Genomic DNA, 24,897 nt, shown 5'->3' on the forward strand with positions numbered 1-24,897 from the left:
AAATTCATGAAATTGTCCGGTTTCCAATATTTTTCACAGGACCAATTAGCGTGTGTTGAAATTGACTTATTCTTTGCACAGAATACTACAGTGCTGTGCTGCCGGTGACGTGTTTCAAGAGAGGTTGGCCAGTAGGAGAAGAGTATAAGACAGATGCGGAAGAAAACTAAAGACTAAAGTGACATTTTTTTGTTAGTTAAATCAGTATTGTTGCGAGGCTACTTTTTAATTTGCATTATTTCAGTGAAAAGAGAAACACGCTATTTGTTTAAGCGCAATTTTATACAGAAGTCAAGAGCTATTGTTTAGAACTTTATTTCAGATTATTTATAAGAATTTAAAAGACAGCTATTATTTTGATCACGGCCGATTCGCTAATAGAGAAGAGGCGTTTTATTTAAATTTTCATTTCATTCCAGTATGTTTTTATACTAAAGGAATAATAAAGCCTGTTGAGTAACCAATGAGAATTTGAATGTGTGTCTTTGGTTATGTAGCTATTATTTTGTTCTCACACTGGATTTTCTATCATATGGAGGAGGCATACTTTAAATATTTTCAAGTGATAAGGCATTTTTGAGTGAACTTTGTGTAGAATTGAAGTATCTCGAGGCTGGGCCGAGTGCCCTTTTTTTTTCTTTTTTCTTTTTTCTTAAAATAAAAAATGGTCACCCTAGTTTCTTTCGCCAGTTTCTTTCTAAGAAGCATGTGATTTAACCTAGTGAATTATTTCATGCAAAGGCAGCACCATCTTCCTCAAACAGCTGTATCAGCAGCATTTGTAATGTACATCAGAGACCCACAATGTGATAAAATCCCATTAAAGGCCTACGCAACGCACCAGAGAGGAAAATGCAATGGGTTTGCAAAAACAATACTGTAAAGCCAAATGTTAAAAAAACATTCATTAATTTTCCAGTATAGACTGCAGGGTTCTCGCACCCTTTTAGAAGTTAATTTTAATGCTTTCTGAAACATTTCAAGACCCTAAAAATAGAATTTAAGACCAAAACATGTCGCAACAATTTCTGATGAAGAAAAACCAATAATTTAATTTAAGTGTAGCAGGTGTTTTCCCGTTGTCCCTAACGAAAAACTCTTTTACTTTGCACAAGGGGCCTCACGATACGATACGCTTTGTTCATGATATGGCAGTACAACATCGATACATGGGTCAGGAAATTATTCTAGGATATTCTACAAAACAACTAATAAACATAAAAAAAGCTATTTTCATCATTCTTGGAATGAGTATGTCACTAACAGACATCCAATCCATTTGAATTCCATTCTAATCCATTTGAAATACATTCGCTGCAATCCCTCCCACTTTAAACGGATTGAATTTTTATGGCTATCAGTGGCAACCAATGCCAGGCAAAGGGTTAATTTTGGGCATTGGTGGATTGTACATTTTTTGTGTATCTGTACTTTACTTGATTATAAATATGAAGTGGTACTTTTTACTTCTACTTCATTGGATTTTACAGCAGGTATCTGTACTTTTTAGTCCACTACATTTCAAATTTTCACCTGAGTTACAGTCATGTGAAAAAATTAGGACACGCTATTAAATATTCAGTTCTTTATTAAGAAATGTTCACATATCAGTGTCTGATCTTGTTTTTCTTTATCTTTGGAAAAGTAAATGATTTAATTGCAGGTAAACAAAAAAAAATAACGTTGTTATACTCTTCACACTAAATTTATCAACAAAAATGCAAATTCTAACTGCGGAAAAATTTGGAAAACATACTACCTCATAGCTAGTGTTTCCCCCTTTGGCTGAAATAACTTCAGTGAGACGCTTTTTGTAGCCATCTACCAGTCTTTGACATCGGTCTGAAGAAAGTCACCATGGTGATATCAAAGGAGCTGTCTGAGACCTTCAGAAAGAAGATTGTAGACGCTTATGAGTCTGGCAAGGGACTTCAAAAGATCTCTAAAAAATATAAAATCAGCCATTCCACTGTCCGGAAAATAGTCTACAAGTGGAGGACATTCAAACCAACTGCCAACAGGCTCAAGCAAGTTCACCCCAAGAGCAGACCGCAAGAACAAATAAAATTGAATTCAATTGAAGTCTCCAAAAACCCTAAAATGTCATCACAGGACCTACAGCAGGCTCTTGCTACTGTTGATGTGAAAGTGCATGCCTCTACAATCAGAAAGATACTTCACAAATTTAACGTTCATGGGAGGTGTGCAAGGAAGAAACCTTTGCTCTCCAAAAAGAACATGAAGGCCAGACTGAGGTTTGCCAGAGCGAGTGTAGACGAAGACCAGGACTTCTGAAATAATGTTCTTTGGGCAGATGAATCTAAAATTGAATTATTTGGACACCAGAACAGAGGACATGTTTGGCGTAAACCCAATACAGCATTCCAGGAAAATAACCTCAGGCCAACTGTGAAGCATGGAGGTGGTAGTGTCACGGTTTGGGGATGCTTTGCTACAGCAGGACCTGGCCAGCACAGCATCAGAGCATCCACCATGAATTCTATCGTGTATCAGAGGGTGCTTGAGGAACATGTGAGATCATCTGTGAAAAAATTAAAGCTGAAGCGAAAGTGGACCCTGCAAAATGACAATGACTTAAAACATACCAGTCAATCCACCAAGGACTGGCTAAAAAGGAAGAGAGTCCTGGAATGGCTGAGTCAAAGCCCGGATCTTAATCCCATTGAGATGCTGTGGGGTGACTCGAAACAAGCTGTACATGCAAGACAACCCCTCAAACATCTCACTGTTGAAAGTATTCTGCGTTGAGGAGTGGGGCAAACTTTCTTCAGACTGATGTCAAAGACTGTTTTTTTTTTTTTTTTTAATTTAAAAAAAATTTTTTTTTTTTTTTTATTTACACAATTATACACATTTACAAACAAAAACGGGCTCACACATGATCTACATTCTACCAAGAAACCACAAATAACACTCTTCATCATAATATACACATTTCTACTTGTTGGCCATGTTTGTATTCATATACACACGTCACTACACAGCATACACACACACACACACACCCCCACACACACACACACACCCACACATACTCGAACATAGGGCTTTACAAAGAAATATTAAATTTCTCAAACAATGAAACCAAATGGAGAGCTTTTTGCTGCTTGATCAATTTCAAAGATCTATCCCATATATGAAACTCATTCATCCAATGTTTAAAACAAGGTCTTGTTTTAAAATACCTGCATTTGTGAATAAAGAATTTTCCAAGCAGTAAAATCACATTAACAACAAAACCCAAATCCTTATTCATGCCAGACACACCAAACTTGATAGACTCTACCGTCCACGTTGAAAGATCAATTTGTTTGGACTGAAGCCAGCTCCGCATATCCTTCCAGAACAATTGCACTAGGTCACAATGAAAAAACAAATGATCAATATCCTCAATGTCATTTTCACAAAAAACACAACAATTTGTCTGAAAATTAAATTTAAGTCTCAAAAAGTCGTTAGTGGGATAAATTGCATTTAGGATCTTAAATTGTACTTCTTTACATTTTGGCGGAATCGGAAATGAAAGATATTTTGTCCTGAAGTCCTTAATATCCGCCTTGTTGAAGTCCCTCAGAAAAACATGTCTTTTTGTTGGACCGGGAAACAATTCCTGACACAAAAGCATCCTTATAAACTTATTGCATTTAATATCAATTAAATCAACCCCTTGTATGCGGAGCTGTCTCAACCCAGGGGAGACATCAGAGTGCAAAATACCTTCCCTGACCATCGAAATCAAAGGAGAAGGAACGGTTTTCTTTATCCTATTAAATTGCCTAATCGAACAGTTAACATTACATTTTGTGCAAAACTCCTCATATTGTAGTATATTTCCATTTTCATCCAGAAGATGAGCAATTGCCCAAACTCCTTTAGTATTCAACTCTTCTAAATAAATCGACTTTCTTTTCCACTGAATATACCGATAGTTCCATATAGGTGTATTATGCGGAGAAAAATTATGTTTGAAAATCATCTTCCAGTAGAGGAGCACTTGTTGATGAAAATCTGACAATTTTATCGGCAGAGAGCGCTCATTAAAGTCACAGCGTAACAAAAATCCTATTCCCCCCAATTTCTGAAAAATCGCATTAGGAATCATATACCAAAAGGATTGTCCATATTTGACAAAGTTGATCAACCATTTTAATTTCAACTCCCCATTCATTATCTCAAAATCAATAGCATTCACCCCTCCTTCTTCAACATTTTTCACCATGTCTGCTTTCCGAATATACTGGCACCTATTGCGCCATATGAATTTAAAATTAACACTAATTTGTCTAATCAGTTTGGGTGAAATGGACAAGGAAAAAGCTGGATAGATCAACCTAGATAGACCTTCAGTTTTTGACAAAAGCACTCGCCCAAAGATAGAAATGTCTCTCTGAAGCCATCTATTAAACATTAGTTTGCATTTATCAATGTTATTAACAATATTTAGGCTTTCCATTATCTTTTTATCCTTCGTGACAACAAGACCCAAATATTTAACCTCTGTTTTGACAGCAATTTCATTAATCGTTAGTAGAGGGCAATCATGCAAAGTCAGTAATTCACATTTGTTCATATTTAATTTTAATCCCGACGCCATTGAGAACAATTTAATAATTTGCAACGCCAATGGAATTTGACTTTCATTTGTCAAAAACAGCGTTGTATCATCCGCCAACTGACTGATCACTATTTGTTTATCCCCAACTTCCAATCCTTTAACTAGACTAGATTTAAGCAATATAGCCAACATCTCAGCAGCCATTATAAATAAAAGAGGTGAGCAACTGCAACCTTGTCGTATCCCTCTCTTAACTACAAATCTAGGTGAGGTGCCTTTACCCAGCGCTACAGAACTATTAATATCTTTGTATAGTAAACCAACAAGGCCAATAAACTTATCTCCAAAACCAAAATACCTTAATGCCCTTAAAAGAAAGGGGTGTTCCACAGAATCAAATGCCTTATGAAAGTCTAGAAATAAAATTAATCCCTTCTTTTCAAACAAATGACTATACTCTATCACGTCCATCACAAGTCTAATATTATTATGAATAGAACGCCCTTTCAAAAATCCGGATTGAGTCTCACTGATAATAGTATCAATTCCTCTCTTCAACCTCGCTGCAATGATTCCCGAAAGAATTTTATAATCCGTATTAAGTAACGTTATGGGCCTCAGATTTTCAAGAATTCTCTTGTCTTTACCGACTTTAGGGATTAAAGTGATCAATCCCTGCTTCATCGATTGCATCAATTCCTTATTCCTTATACATTCCTTCAACGCCTCAAAAAGCAGCTCTCTCAGATCACACACCTTATAGAGGCATGTATTTTTCTGCATTTTTTTTTTATTTTTTTTTTTAATTTAATCAGTATCAGCCTGCCTGCCGCTTTGCAGCATTTGGGTACATGCAACCCTTTTCCTAAAGCAGCGTCATCCAGGCCTGGGGAGAAAGTGTGAAGGGGGGGCTTGCTATCACAAGTAAAGCCAAGTAGCAGAAATGAGTACTCGGCCTTTGTCCTTAGGAAAGCTTGGCTGTCCTTCTCTACTAAAGCCCTGCCAGAAGCACCCCTCCAATGAGCCCTCACTTCTGTTGTCAAGAGCAACAGCTGAGAGAATTGCTGAGTTTAGATTTGGCAATATCGGACCAACGGGCTTTTTTGTTGAGATTAAACAAAAAAAAACACCCAAAAGTTACCTGTGAATGTTATGAATGTCCAAATGAAGCATCTTAAGTTTTTCCTATGCACGAAAGAAGAATTTGTAGTGATGTTACATAAACAATTTTGCCAATGCCACAAATTGACTGTCGATACTCTGCGATAAAGGATTATTCGAAAAGTATGGAAATGCGCGTCTATATGCCTGTCACATTCACTCCTCACGCTAATTTTTTTTTTTAAGACAGACAGATGGCCAACCGTATTTGTGTGTGGTAAATCACTATTCCAAAATGGCATCGACTATATTATTATGCAAAAGCAATAGTGAGGCATGCTTCAAAAACTGCCCCCTTGATTTTTGGGGGTACATACTGTATAGTTAGGAAACTAATCTTGCTGGTTTTGATGCAAATTCAGTGGTTTGAGGAACACCAGCCATGTTTGTTTAGTATGATTTCTTAATATTTATTTCCACATTTATTTATTTCACATTTTATGTATTTCATTCTTGCACTCTTGTTCCCCGTGTGGCCGCATGAAAAAGCTTTATCCGTCATTGGCTCATGAAACTCGGTGGGCGGCCGTGAACTACCGTATTTTTCAGACTATAAGCCGCTACTTTTTTCTCACCGTTTCTACACTGCGGCTTTTATGAGGAAGCGGCTTATTTATGGTTTTTTTATTCCTGTGACAAACGAGCTTCATATTTTCTTGTTAAAAATATATATATTGGATAATTAGACAGATTTTAAAAGAATGGCTTTCCAAATTTTGCTATGACATACAGTACCTCTCAGCCGCCACAAAAGCACCAATAAAGCTTGCCAGAAGCTCGTCAGACTTACTCAAAAACCCAGAATTTATAGATGAATATGGCTCCATCTGATACTATATGCTGCAACAAATGAACAATTTTAAATGGATGGGCATTCATTATTTGCTAGGACAATAGAATGCTAGGGTTGATTAGCCGTTTTCAACTGGCATTCGGAGGACTTTAATGCCATAGTATGCTACAACAAAGCTGCTATATAAGTTTTAGCGTTAGCTGTTCACCGTTTTTAAGAGGATTTCAACCACTTTAAGTTTAGAATGCAAGTTAGAGTGGATTCTGTATCTTTGCAAATGTAATGACCTGTTGTTGTTTTTTTAAGTTAGTGAGTTGGTGATGTTGGTGTCTGTTCATCTGCTTAATAAACATATCTTTGATCAATCAAATATTTCTGTGTAACATCTATGTAAATATCTAATGTTCAGATATGGACACCTGAGGCTTATAGTCAAGTACGGCGTACATGTGGATTTATATTTAGAAATTTGTGAAATTTGGCCGGTGCGGCTTATAATCAGGTGCGCGTTATAGTCCAGAAATTACGGTAGGTAGGTAGGGTTTGAGTTGACTGAGTCAAGATGCATGTCTCTGGAGTCAAGATATTGCTCCTTCCTTCCCAACATGGCAGTAGAGCTGTCCCGACTAGTCGACGTAGTCGACGTCATCGATGACGTAAATCCGTCGACGAGCACAACATGCCGTCGACGGTTAATGAAGGGTTAAAAAAATATATGCGTGGAAAGTTAGAATGTCGGATGCTCTGTTTGCAAGCGGGGAAAGCGGCACAAAGCCAAAAAAAGCGCACCAGAGTGTCCAAAACATTGACTTATTTCAAAGAAACAAAGGAGAGTACAGTGGTACCTCTACATACGAATTTAATTCGTTCCAGGACCTTGTTTGTAAGTCGAAATGGTCGTATGTCGAGCAGGATTTTCCCATAGGAATACATTATAATTCCATTAATTCGTTCCAAAGCCTAAAAACATACACTAAATTCTTAATAAATACTGCTGGCACTGTTACAAATGGCAATTAAACATAGAAAAACAAATAAGTTATAAATAAATAATTCAGAATAATATAAGAAGAAGAAGAAGAATTAATAATTATTCCTGAAAATAATGTAACGAATCGGATTCTAATATGGCGGACACTTTTTACTGTCCCTGAACGCACCGCGAAGGTGACGTCTCCAGTGAGATAGGTCGGTGCGGTAGAGATAATACTTTCGTTTTCCTGAGAGCAGTCAACTGCTTAAGACAATGAGCGTTTTGTGTTGGATAAGTTCTTAAATAAATGATAAAAACGTGACAAAGCTGGCGATTTCCTTGGCAATGTTACCACAATAATAATTGTCACCTTAACTTATAAATAGTGGCGAACGGTGGTCATAAGAGGATCATGGAGCTGTATTGTTGAGCCAGTTCAGGGACGCGCACCCCAAGCTCATATTTTTCTATAACTTGCATCTTCATTTCAAAGGTAAGCATCACTTTTTTCCTTGTTTCTCCAACTGTATCAACTTTTTTTGAAAACTGTGTTGATTTCTCACATAAGAAAATCCACCGTGGGTTCGTTTGCAGTGCTGTCATGTCGTCGTATTTCGAGCAACTCGTCGGATGTAGAAACAAATGGCAGCTCAAATTTGACGTCGGATGTCGAAAAGATCGTGTGTCGAAGTGATCGTATGTAGAGGTACCACTGTACTCTTCTGTCCTGTCTCTTCAGTGCCAAGCTTGGCTGCACGTCGGCCGTGAATAAACACCTCAAGCGCCTTCACGCAGTTTGTAAGGTTTTTTTTTTTTTTTTTTTGTGCACCAGAGGGTGCTGTCGCCTTACTAAATAATAATGTTTCATTGACAATGGGCCTACAAGTGCTATTAGTATTGTGCTTAATGCTAATTGAAAGGTTTATTTCATGTTATGGTTTATTTTATGGTATAGAAAATTATATAAGGTTAAAAGGTCATAAATATATACAGTATATACAGTGATTGCACTCAAGGGAGAGATTGTCAATGATAAGGTAATAAGGTAAAGGCAATTCATATAGGCAATTCATTGATATATAAATAAGGTTTAAAAGGAAAAAGGTGAAAAGTTTTTGTTAATTTCTAATTGTGTTGCTTTATTTGTGTGCACCGTAGCTCTTACAGTGTGTTTACATCAAGGATGGAATAAAAGTTGTAAACCATCAGTTTAAGAGACCATCTTTTCAATCGGGATGCTACACTAGTTAATTCTATCAGCATTTGAACTCATTGTTTATTTGTGATTTATTTTTGTTATTTACGTGTTTATTTGTACTTTAATAAATGATTTGAGTGTTTCAATATGTTTTTTTTAATTGATAAGCGTCAGCAAAAATTTCATTGCTAAATTAGTTTTAAAAATTTTTTTTTTTTTTTTTTAAATTATTAGATTAGTCGACTAATCGTAAAAATAGTCGGCTGACTAATCGGGAGAAAATTAGTCGTTTGGGACAGCCCTACATGGCAGTGATTGCTGAGGTTCTGCATGAGCTCTCTCTCGAGATAAACCGCTGCGTTACGAATTTCCTGTATCAACGTGTTCTGCAAAGTCTAACATGTCGGTTATTCAGTCCCGAGAAAGCTCATGAAGAACCTCAGCAATCGCTGCCATGCTGCCATAGTGGGAAGGAAGGAGCAATAGCTTGACTCCAGAGTAATGTAGCTTGACTCGCTCAACTCAAACCTTGCCAAGTTCACGCCCGCCCACCGAGTTTGATGAGCCAATGACAGATAAAATAACAATCAAGCGGCTTATCAATGTGATTGGGGTCTAATGTCTTTAAGTAACGTCTTCGTTGACTTGGCTTCTTGCTGTCCACTGCAAACATTTTTAAACACAGTATACTGTTTTTGCCTCATTAATCACTGTATTAAAAGTCAAAGCCAAACACTACATACGCTTTGTCATATTTCCTCGTCTTAGCTATTCATATCTCCAGGTTTTTTTGCTGTATGCTCTTGTTTGGCTCAAAAATACTGCGCACACTATGAAAATGAGAGTGTCACTACCACCCACTGAGTGGATGAGCAATTACACTTTATTCTAGTGTGGCAGGTAAGTATGCGCCCCCTCGAGGTGCGTGCAGCACTATTTGAGAAGTACTCCTGTAGGGTGATGCAAAAGTCACCATACAGAAATGTGTATTTATTTGAATCCTATATATAGTTACCATTATTTTGAATATGTATTGCAATACCACTCTCTGTGAGCTCACTATAACATCTAGTATCATATTTATTGCTAATATTAAAATGGTAAATAAACACAAAGCATGTATTGAAATGCGTTGTGTTCTGTTGTTTTAAAGAAAAAAGCTGTGTTTTGTTCGGAATTTCTTTATTTATATTTTTTATTTATACCAGTTTGAACTGTACAAATTACAGCTCTACTGTATTTTTTACATAATTATTCTGTCATTCACAGAAGCACATTAATGTTAATTTGACAAAAAAAAGAACAGCTGGATATACATTGTTATATTGTATTTATTTTACATAAATTATATTTCTAGATTACAGTTTTGTCTGTAAATCTTTTCACAATTTTATTGTATTTTTACATGTTTTCTTGCAGCTGCCAACTTTTTTGTAAGAACAACTTTTTTTGTTTGTGCTTGCTAACGCTAAAAATGGGTTGTATTTAATAAATAAAATTGAATGTCCCTGCTAACTAAAAAAAAAAAAAGTTGAAGAAACTATTTTAAAGGGCTTTAAGATGAACAACAACAACAACAAAAAAGGTATTTTTACTGCTGTCTGAAGTTTAAAGTTTGCGATGGTCACGCATGTTCATCAAATTGAGTTGTCTTAGACTCACAGGGAGTTCATTCCAAAAAGCTAAAATGTGCTGTTAACAAAATGACAAGGGTGCCTATATTTTTTTGCACCACTGTAATTTTGTTTCCATGCATTTTGCACAACTGTTGTTATTCCAAAAGACCAAATCTGAAATGTTACTCTTCCCATCATTTTTTAGTTATTTATTAAAATTATGTTGCTGATCCAAATTATAAGGTGTGCCTACATTTTTTCATTCCACTGCCTGAGATTTTTGTTTCTCAAGCACATGAGGCATGTTTTTGGACCAACAACAGCCGTGGAAAAACACATTTTCTGACGTTTTGACGTAGGACGTACCACATTTTAATTGTCATTTTGTTTTGTGTTCAGAAAAATTAAAATGAAGAATTATTGTGTTGTCATAAACCTTTTTGCGTGTGGACTAATGGCTTCCAATTTATAGCAACAGGTATAGGGAGGTTTTATTGGTAGGTTAACAGGGCATTATTTAGACTTTAGGACAGACAGTTTGACAAACTACATTAATTTCATACATTCATGTCAGTGCATTGTTGCTAGGTGGCTAAAATGCCACTTAATTTATTGTTTAATGCTGCCATGTTTGTCTGAATAAATTGAAATATATACTACAGTTTAAAAAAAAAAAAACACCAGAGTCGCTTCAATCCATCAATATGACCTTGAGGAGGGGAACCGGACGGACGGATTTGAAAGTGGTCAGTGTCCCAAATGGACCATAAACAACGTATCCCCCCTTTCCCTTCAAGAGCGTGAAAATACATTTTTGTCACATATGGGTGCCCCTGCAAGGCTGCAAAACAAACGCATTGAGGGAGGGTAACCCCTTCTTACATCCGAATGCACAGACACATGCGCAAGAACCCGCTATGTGTCTACAAGATCTGAGCACGGCGCGGAATAATCATGATGCAAAAACCACGACGCCACTTTCAAAATGTGGCAGTAGTAGCTGTAATACTGATGTGATAATGGAAGCTCTTACCATGTTTATCCTGTTCTTTTAGTCCCAACTCCTGTGCTGATGAAAACCTCCATGTATGACTTGGTTACATTTTCTGGCAAAGTATTACTCCAAGAAATGGAAGCTATGATGTCAAAAGTAATATTTTAAAAATATACATATACGGACTTTCTGCCTGGATGAGTGTCCTGAGCCTGAATAACTACAGCATAAGTATTTCAATGGATAACCCAGAGTAGTGCGTGTCTCTCTCTTTCTCTCTCTCGCTTTCTCTGTCTTGCTCTCTCTCTCCTTAAGAGGATGTGTATACAGTCCTTTTGCGCCCACAATATTACTATTTTCTTTTTCAGTTTTTAAAACTGCAGAATGGAAAAACAAGCAATAAACTTTACTGCGCTCTAATCAAAGGTTAACAAGCTAAAACAAAAAACAAAAAAAACATAACACCTCCAAAACTTAGTTGCTTGAAATCTGCCATGAACTATCAGGTGCATACCCCCAACTACTGTCCAACAGTGTACAGCACCCATCTGAAAGCGCACTGCTCTGTATTTTTTCTCTCTCTCATCAATTTCTTGTTCACCTGCCTAATCTTGCTTGCACTTGTGTTGCTGCATCTAGTGCTCAATTACAGTATAAAGGTAGTCCCCGGGTTACGACATAGGGTGTGATTATGTGATTTCGACTTTTCGACGCTGGGGTCTCGTCTGCCATTTTAACCTGAGTCAACTGACACAGAGATGACATGGACATTAACTCATTCACTCCCAGTCATTTTCACCGGAGCAACCCACTTCGCTCCCGGCCATTTTAGCGGATTTTAGAAAATTCTGTTCTATTGCTATATAAACATGGAACCCACCAAAAGAAAGATTAGACTCTCTTCATTCAGCAGGGAAAAAAAGTTAGTTCATATCTTTTGCCATTCTTTAGAAATCAACATTAGAAAATAGCTTAGTTTGAGCAATTTTCCAATTTCTGATGAAAAAACAGAGAAATTGAGCTTTTTGTAAAAGGCATACATTTCAAACATTAATTTTAACACAGCTATTTTTTGCTTTCCTGACATCCCAAACATCTGAATGTTTCCCTTCTGCAAAATAACATAAACAACAAGACAAATAGAGCTTTTGATAGCAAAGTAACAATTTATTTACACATAACTAAACTATTGAACTGAGAGATGACGCTGTTGTGGCAGCGACAGCCGGGGTAAACTTTTCCTTCATCGCCGCCTGTCTCATCAAGATGGATTTCTTTTGTGGAGACCACTGCCTCGTGGCGGAGTTCGCCTGGGGAACTTGTGTGGGGCATGTTGTGTTCCTGGGGGGGAACTGATTTGGCCGTGCGCATTTCCGGCTGAGTTGCGGGACACTGGAGGGTCGCAGGGGACGTGAGCGGTCGAGCACGGCGGCGTGGGCTCTGCTTGGCGACCAGCACGGACTCAACGGCATCGTCAGCTGCACTGGTGGTCCCGGTCGTTCTGCTCGGTCGTCCAGCGCCTGGCATCCCGGGCGTCCTCCCGATTGTTCTGCTTGGTCGTCGGCCGCTGGCATCCTGGACATTCTCCTGATCATCCAATCGGTCATCTTTCACCAGCGCCCCGGCCGTGCAACCTGACTGTTCGTTCCGCGGGTTACGCCTCCTCTCCTCACTTCCTTTCATGGTACAATATGAGTTCTTACCAAATGCGCTACTGCCCTCCAGTGGCCAGTTTTATTGCTTTAAAATGGATTTTGAGCATTGCGCTTTGGAGCAAAGTTGCATCAGAACCTAGAGATGTCTCTTGTGAAAAAAAAAAGTAAAAGACATACAAATACGTTTTTGGGACACTGGAACAATTTTTTTTTTAAGAACGTATTTATACGTTTTGGGGAGCAAATAAGTTAACCGGGTCGCGTCTTCATATAATATCCGGGACTTCACTGGGACATGGCATGTTTGAAAGCAGCCAGTTAATTCCAGGGTCGCAGCGCGAAGGCTGATTGCATAAATATTATGGCGGGCTGATCGTCATTTCCTCTTTCTTCACAGTAAGACGAAAAGCGGTAAACAAACATCGCAATTATCAACATGGCAAACTGGAAAGATAGCAAAATTAAACAGAAAACATGAAGAAATTAAATTGCTACTGGATCTTAGAGACAAGGAATAGAAAGTCCATTGTCCATCTTTGTTAAATGAAATAATGTCCGTGTTATAAAATCCCGTCCCCTGCCCTTCCTGCAAAGAGAGCGCCGAGTCACCAACACGGGACAAGTTCAAGTTCCTGGTACATCTCCCCATGTCTGAAAGCCATGGCATGAGTAAATCACGCGTCATATTACACGGGAATTTAGCATGATATAAGTCTGAAAGGGACTTTAGTCTCCAGTCGTTTTTTTTGTTTGTGTGTTTGTTTTTTTTTGTCACTTAAAGCGCGTACGACAGGATTAAAAAAAAGTCTTAAATACCATTATTAAGTGAATTAGAATCCTATTATGAGACGATTCGACTATATACAACAATTTGGCAAAGTGCAGATGACGAGAAATTAGTCTTTAAATCTGCCATTTAGCCCCGCCTGTCATTATAGCGCTCTAGCGTCCCCAGCTAGAGGATGACGTCGGCAGGGTCACGATTTCATCTGATTTAGACTTCAGCCCATTGAGGGGGTTTTATTCAGAAGGAGGAAAATGCAACGAAGAGAGCCGCAAAATGTTATTGTTTTTGTCTCTTTACTCCAATATTTTGACAGGATATTCTTTTTATCTAAGTAATCTCCCCAATTGCTAAATAAATGGTATGGTCATGGCAAATAACATTCTTGTGCTGTATCAAATATTAAAAATGCATTTATTCAGTACGAAATGGCAAAATTACTCCATATTGGCAAAAACTGTCGACTTCACCTTTACTGTCGCACCTCCTGAACGATATTTTACGCCACCGGAATTAGTTTTTGTCATTTCCCGGCTTCGGAGAGTGTTAACAAACCAGGAGGCCTGACAGCTAGCCGACATGCTAACCCAAACCGAATGTTTCAAAGTCTATTCTTGGGTTTTGAAGCGAAAAATCACTCAAAACTACCCGGGATCGTGTCACATGGTGGCGAGGTTATCGATTGTCTTCGCCGATTGGCAACCCGCCCGGCGGCGAGCAAGTTACAGCTGCATCCCCTTACATCCCCTGCTGCTGGAGGAGAGCTGGGGAAGCAGTTAGAGGATTCTCACCGAACAAACAGGCCGACGTCAGAGGAGCGCGTAGCTGCCACATGGTCAACATGAATATGGCATAAATTAATGCTTAACTACACAGCAAAGAACAGTGAGAGAGCGGCGTGCATGCTTAACTACATGGCGAAGACGTGCAGCTAACATGGCAGGATGCGTCTGAGGAGAACTCTTCTACATGTCTGTCCATGATCAAACTTAAGTAAATAGTCCTATATTTAAAGAAGGTTTGTCGTGTTTACTTTGTAATCGCTGTATTCGCGGCCATTTTTAACACAAAGTTGCAATTTCAGATGGGGTGGAAAATTTGACAGAACAGCGGGCACACAAAGAGGGCAATAAGCCGAGTATAGCGCTCTCCCGGCCCGGGAGGTGTGCGACAAGCCGCCGGTCGTCGGCCGAGTGGCATTCTCGGTCTACAATCAGTCACAAAATGCAAGCCACCTCCGTATTAAAACGTGTGCCATGATCCCAGTATTTGCTATAATACAAAACATGATGTTTACTTGTCAAAACTTTTCTTTTATCCCAGGCAATAGCAGGTGGTTTATTTACCTGACATGTTTCAGCGAACACTTCCGCCTTCGTCAGAGGGTCACTGATGTTGGTGTGACGCGTCTTTATCAGCTGATGGATGAAGGTGTGACTCACCTGTCAGAATGATAGGCGAGTCACACCCTCTGCTGCCTATTCACTCTTCCAGGATGCTGTTCCAGGTTGTAGAGAGCATGTACGCCTCCTTGTCCCTGTTGATGGTCCTTGCGCCCCGCTTGCGGATCTCATTGGTCTCCCTGGTCCAACTACGCCGTCACACCCAAAAATATACCGCAGGAGGAATTTATTTTAGCAACGGAACTAGATTGCGAAAAAATACACAACGCAGGGCAAAAAGCAGCATTACGCGATGGATGACATTACACGAATACTAGAAACGGCCAAACCACCACCCAGCAATATTACTAAACAGGAAGCAAGAGCAATTTCAACACTATCAAAAAATAAAGATATCACAATCCTCCCAGCAGACAAAGGCAGAACAGTAGTGATTATGGACACGGACACATATGAAGACCAGATGCAGCAGTTACTACAGGATGATGCTTATGAGGTGTTAAAAAAGGACCCAACAGAAAACAAGAAAAACAAACTTAAAGAGCTACTCAAACCACTACTTAATGATAATAAAATAGACAAACAGTCGTACAACTACTTAATACCCACAGCAAACATTATCCCCAGCATCTACGGCACACCAAAAATCCAGGATAAGTAACATATAACCTCTCGAAAGCACTCGCAGAAATAATAAAAGCATTACTGGGACTCACATTGCAAAAACACAAAACAACTTGCCACAGAACTCACAAACATAAAAGTGCAGAAAGATGAAATGCTCATATCACATGATGTCATTTCACTCTTCACCAAAACACCATACATACAGTGCTGCTCAAAAGTTTGTGAACCCCCTCAACATTTTGGAATTTTCTATTATTTCAACCTGATTTCCTAATCAATCAATTCAGTAGTTTTTTGTTTTGTTTTTTTAACAGTTGTGTTGTCGAGACTAAATTAAAAAGAGTTTTCATCAACTGATGTATCAATTGATGTATCAACTGATCAATTGAACTGTTTGGTCACAACCAAAACCGCCATGTCTGGCGAAAAGTCAACACTGCATACCACCAAAAGAACCTTCTCCCAACAGTGAAGCATGGAGGTGGGAATGTCAAGATCTGGGCTTGCTTTTCATCCTCAGGACCTGGACAACTCCACATAGTCCAGGGAATCATGAATTCTGAGGAATATTGTCAAATCCTAGAACATAACCTGACGCCAACTGTTTTGAAGTTAAAGCTTGGCAGAAGGTGGATCATGCAACATGATAATGATCCAAAGCATTCCAGCAATACAACCAAGGAATGGCTGAAAAAGAAGAAGATTCGTGTTCTGGACTGGCCCAGTCAAAGTCCTGACCTAAATCCCATTGAAATGCTGTGGCGGGACCTGAAGCGAGCAGTTCATGCCAGACGCCCATCAAACCTCTCTCAACTGACTGCGTTCTGCAAGGAAGAATGGGCAAAAATCCCCCAAAGTAGATGTGAGAGGCTGATTAGTCACTACAGAAACCGTTTGGTTGAGGTAATCTCTGCAAAAGGAGGCGCAATATCCTATTAACTGAAGGGGTTCACATACTTTTGCACACATGATATCTGAGTTTTTCTTAAATCAACCACTTTTGTTAAATAAAGAATGACAATATAACTATTTCTTTTGTTTCAGTCCATTATTTGGAATGTCAGTATTGTGGATTTGGGTATAACTTAACATTTAATAAGGTTATTTTCGTTTTTTTTACAAAAAATCTGACCATCGCTGTGGGGTTCACAAACTTTCGAGCAGCACTGTATATGGGAATGGCGTGGCTCACTGGTGGAGTAGTTGTCCCCCAACCCAGAGGTTGTGGATTCGATTCTCTACCCTGATGAACTCGCCTTGAGCAAGATACTGAACCCCACATTACTCCTGGTGCTGTGTCACCAGTAGGTAGATGGCAATGTAGTGTAAAGCGCTTTGAGTACTTTGAGAGGTAGAAAAGCGCAATACAAGTATAACACCATTTACCATATAGTGCAGACAGAACACTCAAAAAACGCACAAATCTAACAGTACAGGACAGTACAGCTCCTTCATTTCATCGCCACCTCCACATTCAGAAACACAATTTACAGACAAAAAGAAGGATTCGCCATGGAGACCCACTGTCCGCCATCATGTACGGTTTCTTCATGAAGGATTTGGAACAGAAAGCACTTACGACAGCTCTGGATGAATACAGACCCACACTATGGAAACGTTACGTAGATGAAATTCTGGAAAAAGTAAAAACAGGAAATACACAACGACTCACGGACCACCTCAACATCATGGACACCACCGGCAGCATCAGATTCACCCATGAAGAAGAAATAGATGAATCCATACCCTTTCTGGACATAAACATACATCACACAGACAACGGCAACCCACACACACCGACCAATACCTCCTATGGACATCGGAACACCCCACTATCCACAAACTGTCAGTAGTCAGAAGACTACATGAACGTATGGCAATAATAACGGCACGGAAGACAGAACACAGGAAGAAAAACATATGCAACAGGCATTAAAAATGTGTCAGTATCCACAGTGGGCAATAGAAAAAGGTGCAGGACAGGTCAAAAACAAGAACAACTCAACACAAGGGGGAAGGAAAAACCAAGCAAAACGAACACAGAGATATGGTGACGTTGCCGTACGTGAGTGGAGTCACGGAACGAATCCAAAGGGTCATGAAAAAATACAACATAAACACACCGGTCAAACCACACACAACACTCCGCCAGATATTGGTCCACCACAAGGACAAAATCCATCCAGAAAACAAATGCAACTCACTATATGAAATTCCATGCAAATCATGCAATAAATCATACATCGGAGAGACAGGGAGGAGCTTCATTACAAGAAAAACAGAACACAAGAAGGAACGTGAAAAAGAGACAACAATGAGACAAACAAGGGCAATAAAGGAATAATCACAACAAGAACATCGCAAATCTGCCATCACCGATCACTGCAAAAGGGAAAACCACATCATGGACTGGGAAAAGGCCAGAGTCACCCGCACCAAAGAAAACAAACATCAGCGCTGGATCAGGGAGGCCACTGAAATCCGGCAGTGGGGCCCGAGGACCATCAACAGGGACGAGGGGGCATACATGCTCTCTACGACCTGGAATGGCATCCTGGAAGAGTGAATGGGCAGCAGAGGTTGTGACTCACCTGTCAGAATGACAGGCGAGTCACGCCTTTATCAATCAGCTGATAAAGACGAGTCACACCAATATCAGTGACCCTCTGACGAAGGCGGAATTTTTGCTGAAACATGTCAGGTAAATAAACCACCTACTAACGCCTGGGATAAGAGAAAAGTTTTGACGAATTTACAAGTGTAGGCAAAATGAACTCAATATAACTACGAGGTTTACTCACTTCCTCGTAAGTCCAATGGTCCCACAGTTGTTGCACACTTTTTTTGGCAGGTCTTGAGGTGAACGGGAACTTTCTGAAACCCAAAAAGGCTCACATGCCTCTCCCTGATGCAGCTACAAAAGCCTGCAGCCGTTTGGCTGGCATGATGCGAAAAATAAACAAATTAATCCACAAAATCAGCTGAATCCGCAGTCAATCTGCATGCTATAAAGCAATGCTGTAATGTGAGACACTGACCCAGGTGACGTCACATTCGCATTCGTCATAAACCCGAGACAGGAGTCGGAATTCACTCATTTTCATGGCGCGGGATTCAAAAATTGAATATATAAAACGATCGCTTCCACACACATCCAAGCCTTATCGATTGCGCTGAAGGCATGAAAACGAAACTATCAATTTACAATGAGAAAAAAACAAACAAACCCAGTTTAAAAAAGACACGTGGAACGCAGGCGACAATTTGAAAAGTAGTGGAGTAAAAGGTTGAAATATGTGCTGAAAAAGTAGTGAAGGAAAAGTAAAAAGTACTGTCTCGTTAGAGAAAAATACACAAATAACACTTTTCAGTGTTATATGTTGATTCTTGTTTTTTTATTCTTTTTATCGTAACAATGTTGTGTCATCAACAACTACACACGCACGAGCACACACACACACACACTGTACATTCTGGCTGCTCCGGATGCAAAACCTAATAACATCTTCACTAATTTATCCTGTTTTGAATTCTGAAAAGAGAATGATATGCGTCCGTATGGGTTACCATAGCAACTAGTCTATTTGAATGCAAGGGGATGTGAAGAGCGGCAGTGAACTCGAGGTAAATGAGGATGTAGAAAAGATGAGACAAGATTAGTCTCTTATGCACCATCACTCTTTTAGAAACAGATTACTGTCTGAGCTTCTCATAACAATCAGGCGCATCCCATCACAGGTGATTAGCAAACTTGTGAAGATTGATGTGGAGTATGGCGGCCATTTCTTGAACACCAAAAACAAGAAAACTTTTTGGCATTTAATAAGGAATGATAACAATGGTATTGTAATACATGGGAGTTGACATACTCTCAGTCAGTGTTGTCACTAACGTGTTGCTAAGTAATGCGTTATTGCAATCTGATTACTTTCTTTCAGTAACGAGTAATCTAACGCGTTCATTTGTTCAAACCAGTGATCCGAGTAAAGTTAGTTTCCTTAGTGTCTGTGCGTTACTTTTTTGTTATTTCCTCATAATGTATGTAGAATGAAGAATATTTAGTAATGTACGAAGAGTATTTTGCATAGAAAACCCCAGAAAGGTTCCCGTTACGTGTTTGTTTCCATGGCAACTGCTTAACGTTTCTTCATTTTTTAGTCTTGAGTCACACTGATTAAAAAAATTAAATTAAATTAAAAAAAAAAAAAAAAAAAAAAGCTAAAAACTATGAAATTACGAGTGTGAACGATGAACGAAAAAAAAAAAACGGACTCATAAACTTATGTTCACGATCTATGTGCAGCACCTTTAATTCACTTTACAAGGCATACTCACATCATCATTGAAGAAGCAGACGCAAGAACCGGGAAATGCAGAACTGGAAATTAAAGCACGAACTGTTTCCAAAACAAAAGTGCCACCCTAAATAGAAAGTAACTTAATTAAATGGCTAGACTATTGAACAACTTGAAGAAATCTTAACAGAAAAAAATACATATACATCATACCAATAGGTCAAATATTCAAATTAAAAAAAAAAGATTCTCTGTACATCAAAAATTAAAGTCAACCCTAGGTGAGTGACACTGTTGACTGACCATGCCCCCACCTCCTTCTACTGGTGGTGTTGCATGCAGACAGTAACTCTGGTCTGCAAGTACGCTCCGTCCTTGCAACGCTAGCGCCAGTTCTAATACAGTAGTGGACAAACAATTGCGTGCACCTTGCGTGCATGCGCGCCTAGCAATTTGCCGCCCCGGGCGACCGCCCAACCCGACCATGCCTGGAACCGCCATTGCAAACGCTCATTATTGTTGTTCATTGTGTTTTATTTATTAGGAGAAGGCATTGAACAGGAAGGGTTTTTTAGGCAGGGGTGAAAGTGGCTAGAATTTCTTGCCTGTAATCCCTGACATAAAATAAGGGAGCCAGAATTTTTTTTGCAAAGAAAACTTCTTTTAGCACACTCATACCTGTAACACACAATAGAACAAACCAGGTCTAAGGACGAGTTATGTTTCCTAGGCAGACCGGCGCCGTCAAGGAAGACCCGATTTACAACCCTCCGCCCCAGCCTCTCTCGTTCCTTCACAATTTTCTGACTTCGCGTCGCGTGAATGCGTGTGACGTAGTGTAAATGGACTGTGATTGGTCCGCTCAGACTGCTGTTTCCGGTTCAGCGCGAAATCACCGCCCTTGTCAAACCTTATTTTGTTACACGCAAAAATGGACCAAGCCGACCAGAGCAAGTATGACAACTTCGACAGTGACTCGTCATGACATTATGAAGATTGCCAAATGGCAAGCAATTCGAGGGAGGAGATTGCTGAAAATACGGGGCTGGTGGTCAGCCAGCAATTGAATTAAAAAAAAAATGTAAGAACCACGGAGACAAGTATGTGTGTGTTCGGAATCGAATGGCCACACAAAGCGGTGACCCAGTCGGCTAAAAACTGCCAGCTTTTTATCACTTTAGGTCGTATTTTTGGTTGGTGCACTTTATCATTTATTGTGTAAATATGTTTGCTGTGAGTCTGTGACTTATTCAAGTGTCACACTGATTTAGAGTGCCTCGGTACTTTTATGATAACGTGTTTACCATCAAGGGTTACAACGCAGTTTGGGAAGTTCCATAGCCGCCAGAAATCTGCTATGGCTTCCCAATGGCTGGTTGTAGGACATGGCAAAAAAATCGGGCTGGAGGGCTGTCCACAATTCTATGCAAACCTCAGACAAAACGCTGTACCCAGTGCTCGAAGCCAGTTTGAAACTAGCCATCACAGCTTGCTGGCTTCCACCCGAGGCTAGAATTCGTAATGTGACGGCATCAACCGTCCGACAGACCGCCTCCGAAATGGTCTTCTGCGTCGCCTGCGCCTCAACATTTGTATGATCAACATTTGTTGTTCAATGTTGATGAGCTGAAGATCCACATTCAAGCGTTTTATCTCTGTTAGCATTTTAGTATAGCAGTGTAACCGGAAGAAAACTAGAAGTAGTCAAGAGTCTCCCAAAACCCTACAAACACAATGCCACACCCCTCTAGTGCTTGGCGGTGAATTACAGAGCAACGCCGCAAAACTATCAAATGCTCATCAACACTGTAGTCGCTTCGCCATCACCGCAACGCAGTTGAATAACTCAGGTTTAAGACATGCATTAAGCCTGAGTTATGCTCCTACGTTGCGGTGACGGCGAAGTGATTACGGCGTCAATGAGCATTCGATAGTTATGCGGTGAGGGAACGAGTTGCTCTGTCATTTTACGCCAAGCCACTAGAGGGCTGTGGCGTTATGTTTGTACGGTTTTGGGGCATGCTTGGTGACCTCCGCTAGTCTAGTTTAACGGAGAAAAAATAAACAATGCAAGATGGAACGCTTGAATGTAAATCTTCTGCTCATCAATATTGAATAAATGTTGATCATACAAATGTTGAGGAGCAGGCGACACAGAAGACGATTTCGAGGCGGTCTGGCCGACTTTTGATGCCGCACAGACAGTTCTAGATTCGGGTGGAGAGAGCTAGCTGTGGCGGCTCGCTTCAAACTAGCGTCGAGCACTGCGTCCAAGGTCTGCAAAGCCCTCCAGTCCAATTTGTTTGCCGTGTCCTACAACCAGCCAGTGGGAAGCCATAGCAGATTTCGGGCATCTATGGAACTTCCCAAACTGTGTTGGGAGCCTTGATTTTAACATTATCATAAAAAGCACCGAGGCACTCTCAATCAGTGATATATCGTGTGTGAACTGTCTGTTATTGAAAATTAAAGATCAAAACAACTCTTCTGACACCAAACCTGTGCTTTATTCTTCATATACTTGAAGTGTGACACGTAAATAAGTCACAGACTCACAGCAAACACATGTGATGCAAACATACTATGTGACAGCAAATAATAAATGATGAAGTGCACCCACCAAAAATGTACAACATAAAGTGATAAAAAGTTGGCAGTTTTTGGTCGACTGGGTCACCGCTTCGTGTGGCCATTCGATTCCGAACACACGTCTTGGTGGTTCTTCCATTTTTTTTTTTTTTCAATCGCCAACCTTGCCATTTGGCAATCATAATAATGTCTTGACGAGAATTGCTCTTCGATGAGCAATAATGTTTTAGAATGGCGGTGATTTCGCGCTGAACCAGAAACAACAGCCTGGGCGAACCAATCACAGCCCATTTCCCCCATGTAATATGCGTTGAGGTGACGCTAGGCTGCGCTAGGGTTTGAAAAATCAATAGGACCGCGTCAGGCTACGGCGCAGGGTCGTAAATCGGGTCTTCCTTGACGGCGCAGGTCTGACGCGGAAGTATAACTCGACCTTTAGGCTACTGCATGTAACAAGGCATACACGAGAACCTCATTTTCATACAAAACACAGTTAACAAAAACACCATTAACCCCAACCTCCATCTCCTAATATTATTTTCTCTAGCTGGCCCCATGGAATGCAGCGCACCCCTCTACCCACAGCTCCGGCCGCCGCCATCCCCCCTGACCCAGTGTGGTCCCCCAGACCATCCATTTCCTCATCAACCAGCTCTCAGGGAAAGGACAAGGAGATGCACCACCACCGCCCACCCATCCGAACCCCCAGCCACTGCCACAATTCCCCACCTGATGCGGCACACCGCAGGACCCCCATGACCCTCTAGGTCCGGGGGCAGGAGAGGGTCACCGCCCAGCTGCCACTAAGTCGGTAAGTCTTGTCAGGGCCCAGGGAGGACGCCTGGGTAGAATGGGAGAGAGGAAGGCGGAAGCAGGAGAACAATGAGAGACCACCCCAAGGCAAAATAGGACCAGATCCCAACCCCGACAGCCCAGACAAAGAAAGCCCTGCCCCCGGAACCACACCATACAGAGTGTTGGACCCACCTACTGCCCTATTACTGTAGCTGCTATTACTACTAGCACCATGTAAAGTTTGTGTGTTGAGGGTAGTGCAGTGTATGCATTAAAATGGGAGGGCCCGGCTGAGGGGGTGGTTAGACCGCTGCAGGGAACTTATTCCCGGCCGCACATTCCACCGCCCCACTTCGTAACTCCCCCGTGTGGTGCATTAAAAGAGGTGCAGGAATGAAAAGACCTGTTGCAGGCGGACAGTGGCGCCACCAGGGGGTGGCCAGGGGTGGCCGTGGCCACCCCTATAAACTGGTTGGCCACCCCAGTGGCCACCCCGCTTGCCAGTATATCGTTAGATTGTTGTAGCATCAGTTATGCATTTCATCCCTAATGAATGCATTTATTTTGTTTTGTTGAATGTAGGGCTGTCAAATTTATTGCGTTAACGGGCGGTAATTTAAAAAAATTAATCACGTGAAAATATTTATGGCAATTAACGCATTTGCGGTACGACTCATTCACGCATTGCCGCAAACAGCCAACAATGGCGCTGTTTTACATATATACAGATAAGAGGCAGTGTCAAGTGAGTGAAGGAGATACAAGCATTCATTGGGGCCGTGGTTTTAATTGGCAAAAGCTTTCTCATCTCTCACACAGCAACTATAAATATTGTGGGAAACGACGTGAGGAAGAATGACAGGAGTTGATCTTTTTCTTAACACCCTGTACTGTACCCAATGCAGAGAAGATATAGCATTTGCAGCCACCACACACAGTCATGGTTGCACCACTTCCCATCATGTATTTGGGCAGAACAGTTAAGTCGCTACGGTATCATTTACTGAAAGCTCAACAAATACACTAGATGGCAATATTTAGTCACAATATACAAACTCACCTTTATCCTTTAAGAATTACAAGTCTTTCTACCAGTGGATCCCTTTCACAGAAACAATGTTAATACCATCTTGTGGATTTATTGTTATAATAAACAAATACAGTACTTATGTACAGTATGTTGAATGTAGATGTCAGTCTTTTGTCTTATCTTTCCGTTCCAACAATAATTTACAGAAAAATATGGCATATTTTAGAGATGGTTTGAATTGAAATTAATTACGATAAATTTTTAAGCTGTGATTAACTCGATTAAAAATTTTAATCGTTTGACAGCCCTAGTTAAATGTACACCTTATGCCTAATATATACATAACACAATAAAACAGAATTGTTGTGGAACTTAAAATGTTGACTGGACAGTTACGGACTATGCACA

At 40.2% G+C, this 24,897-nt stretch overlaps 1 protein-coding gene across 4 annotated transcripts in view; it reads right to left on the reverse strand.

Annotated features, from left to right (window-relative positions):
• Positions 1 to 11,551, reverse strand: part of adcyap1r1b (adenylate cyclase activating polypeptide 1b (pituitary) receptor type I) — a 119,115-nt gene extending 107,564 nt beyond the window's left edge. For 2 of the 4 annotated variants that reach the window (XM_057841270.1, XM_057841267.1), the window contains exons 1-2: positions 11,351 to 11,551; positions 3,308 to 3,375 (exon numbers count right to left, since the gene is read on the reverse strand). Coding sequence is in view for 1 of the 4 variants with exons in the window: in XM_057841269.1 (XP_057697252.1) it covers positions 11,351 to 11,353 (3 nt within the window). In the remaining 3 variants the exon portion in view is untranslated. The remainder of the gene's footprint in view (positions 1 to 3,307; positions 3,376 to 11,350) is intronic. The other 2 variants (XM_057841269.1, XM_057841268.1) reach the window with 1 other exon arrangement.
• Positions 11,552 to 24,897: the final 13,346 nt, after the last annotated feature.

The sequence above is a fragment of the Corythoichthys intestinalis genome, chromosome 7 (genome assembly GCF_030265065.1).
Source record: "Corythoichthys intestinalis isolate RoL2023-P3 chromosome 7, ASM3026506v1, whole genome shotgun sequence".
Taxonomy (NCBI): domain Eukaryota; kingdom Metazoa; phylum Chordata; class Actinopteri; order Syngnathiformes; family Syngnathidae; genus Corythoichthys; species Corythoichthys intestinalis.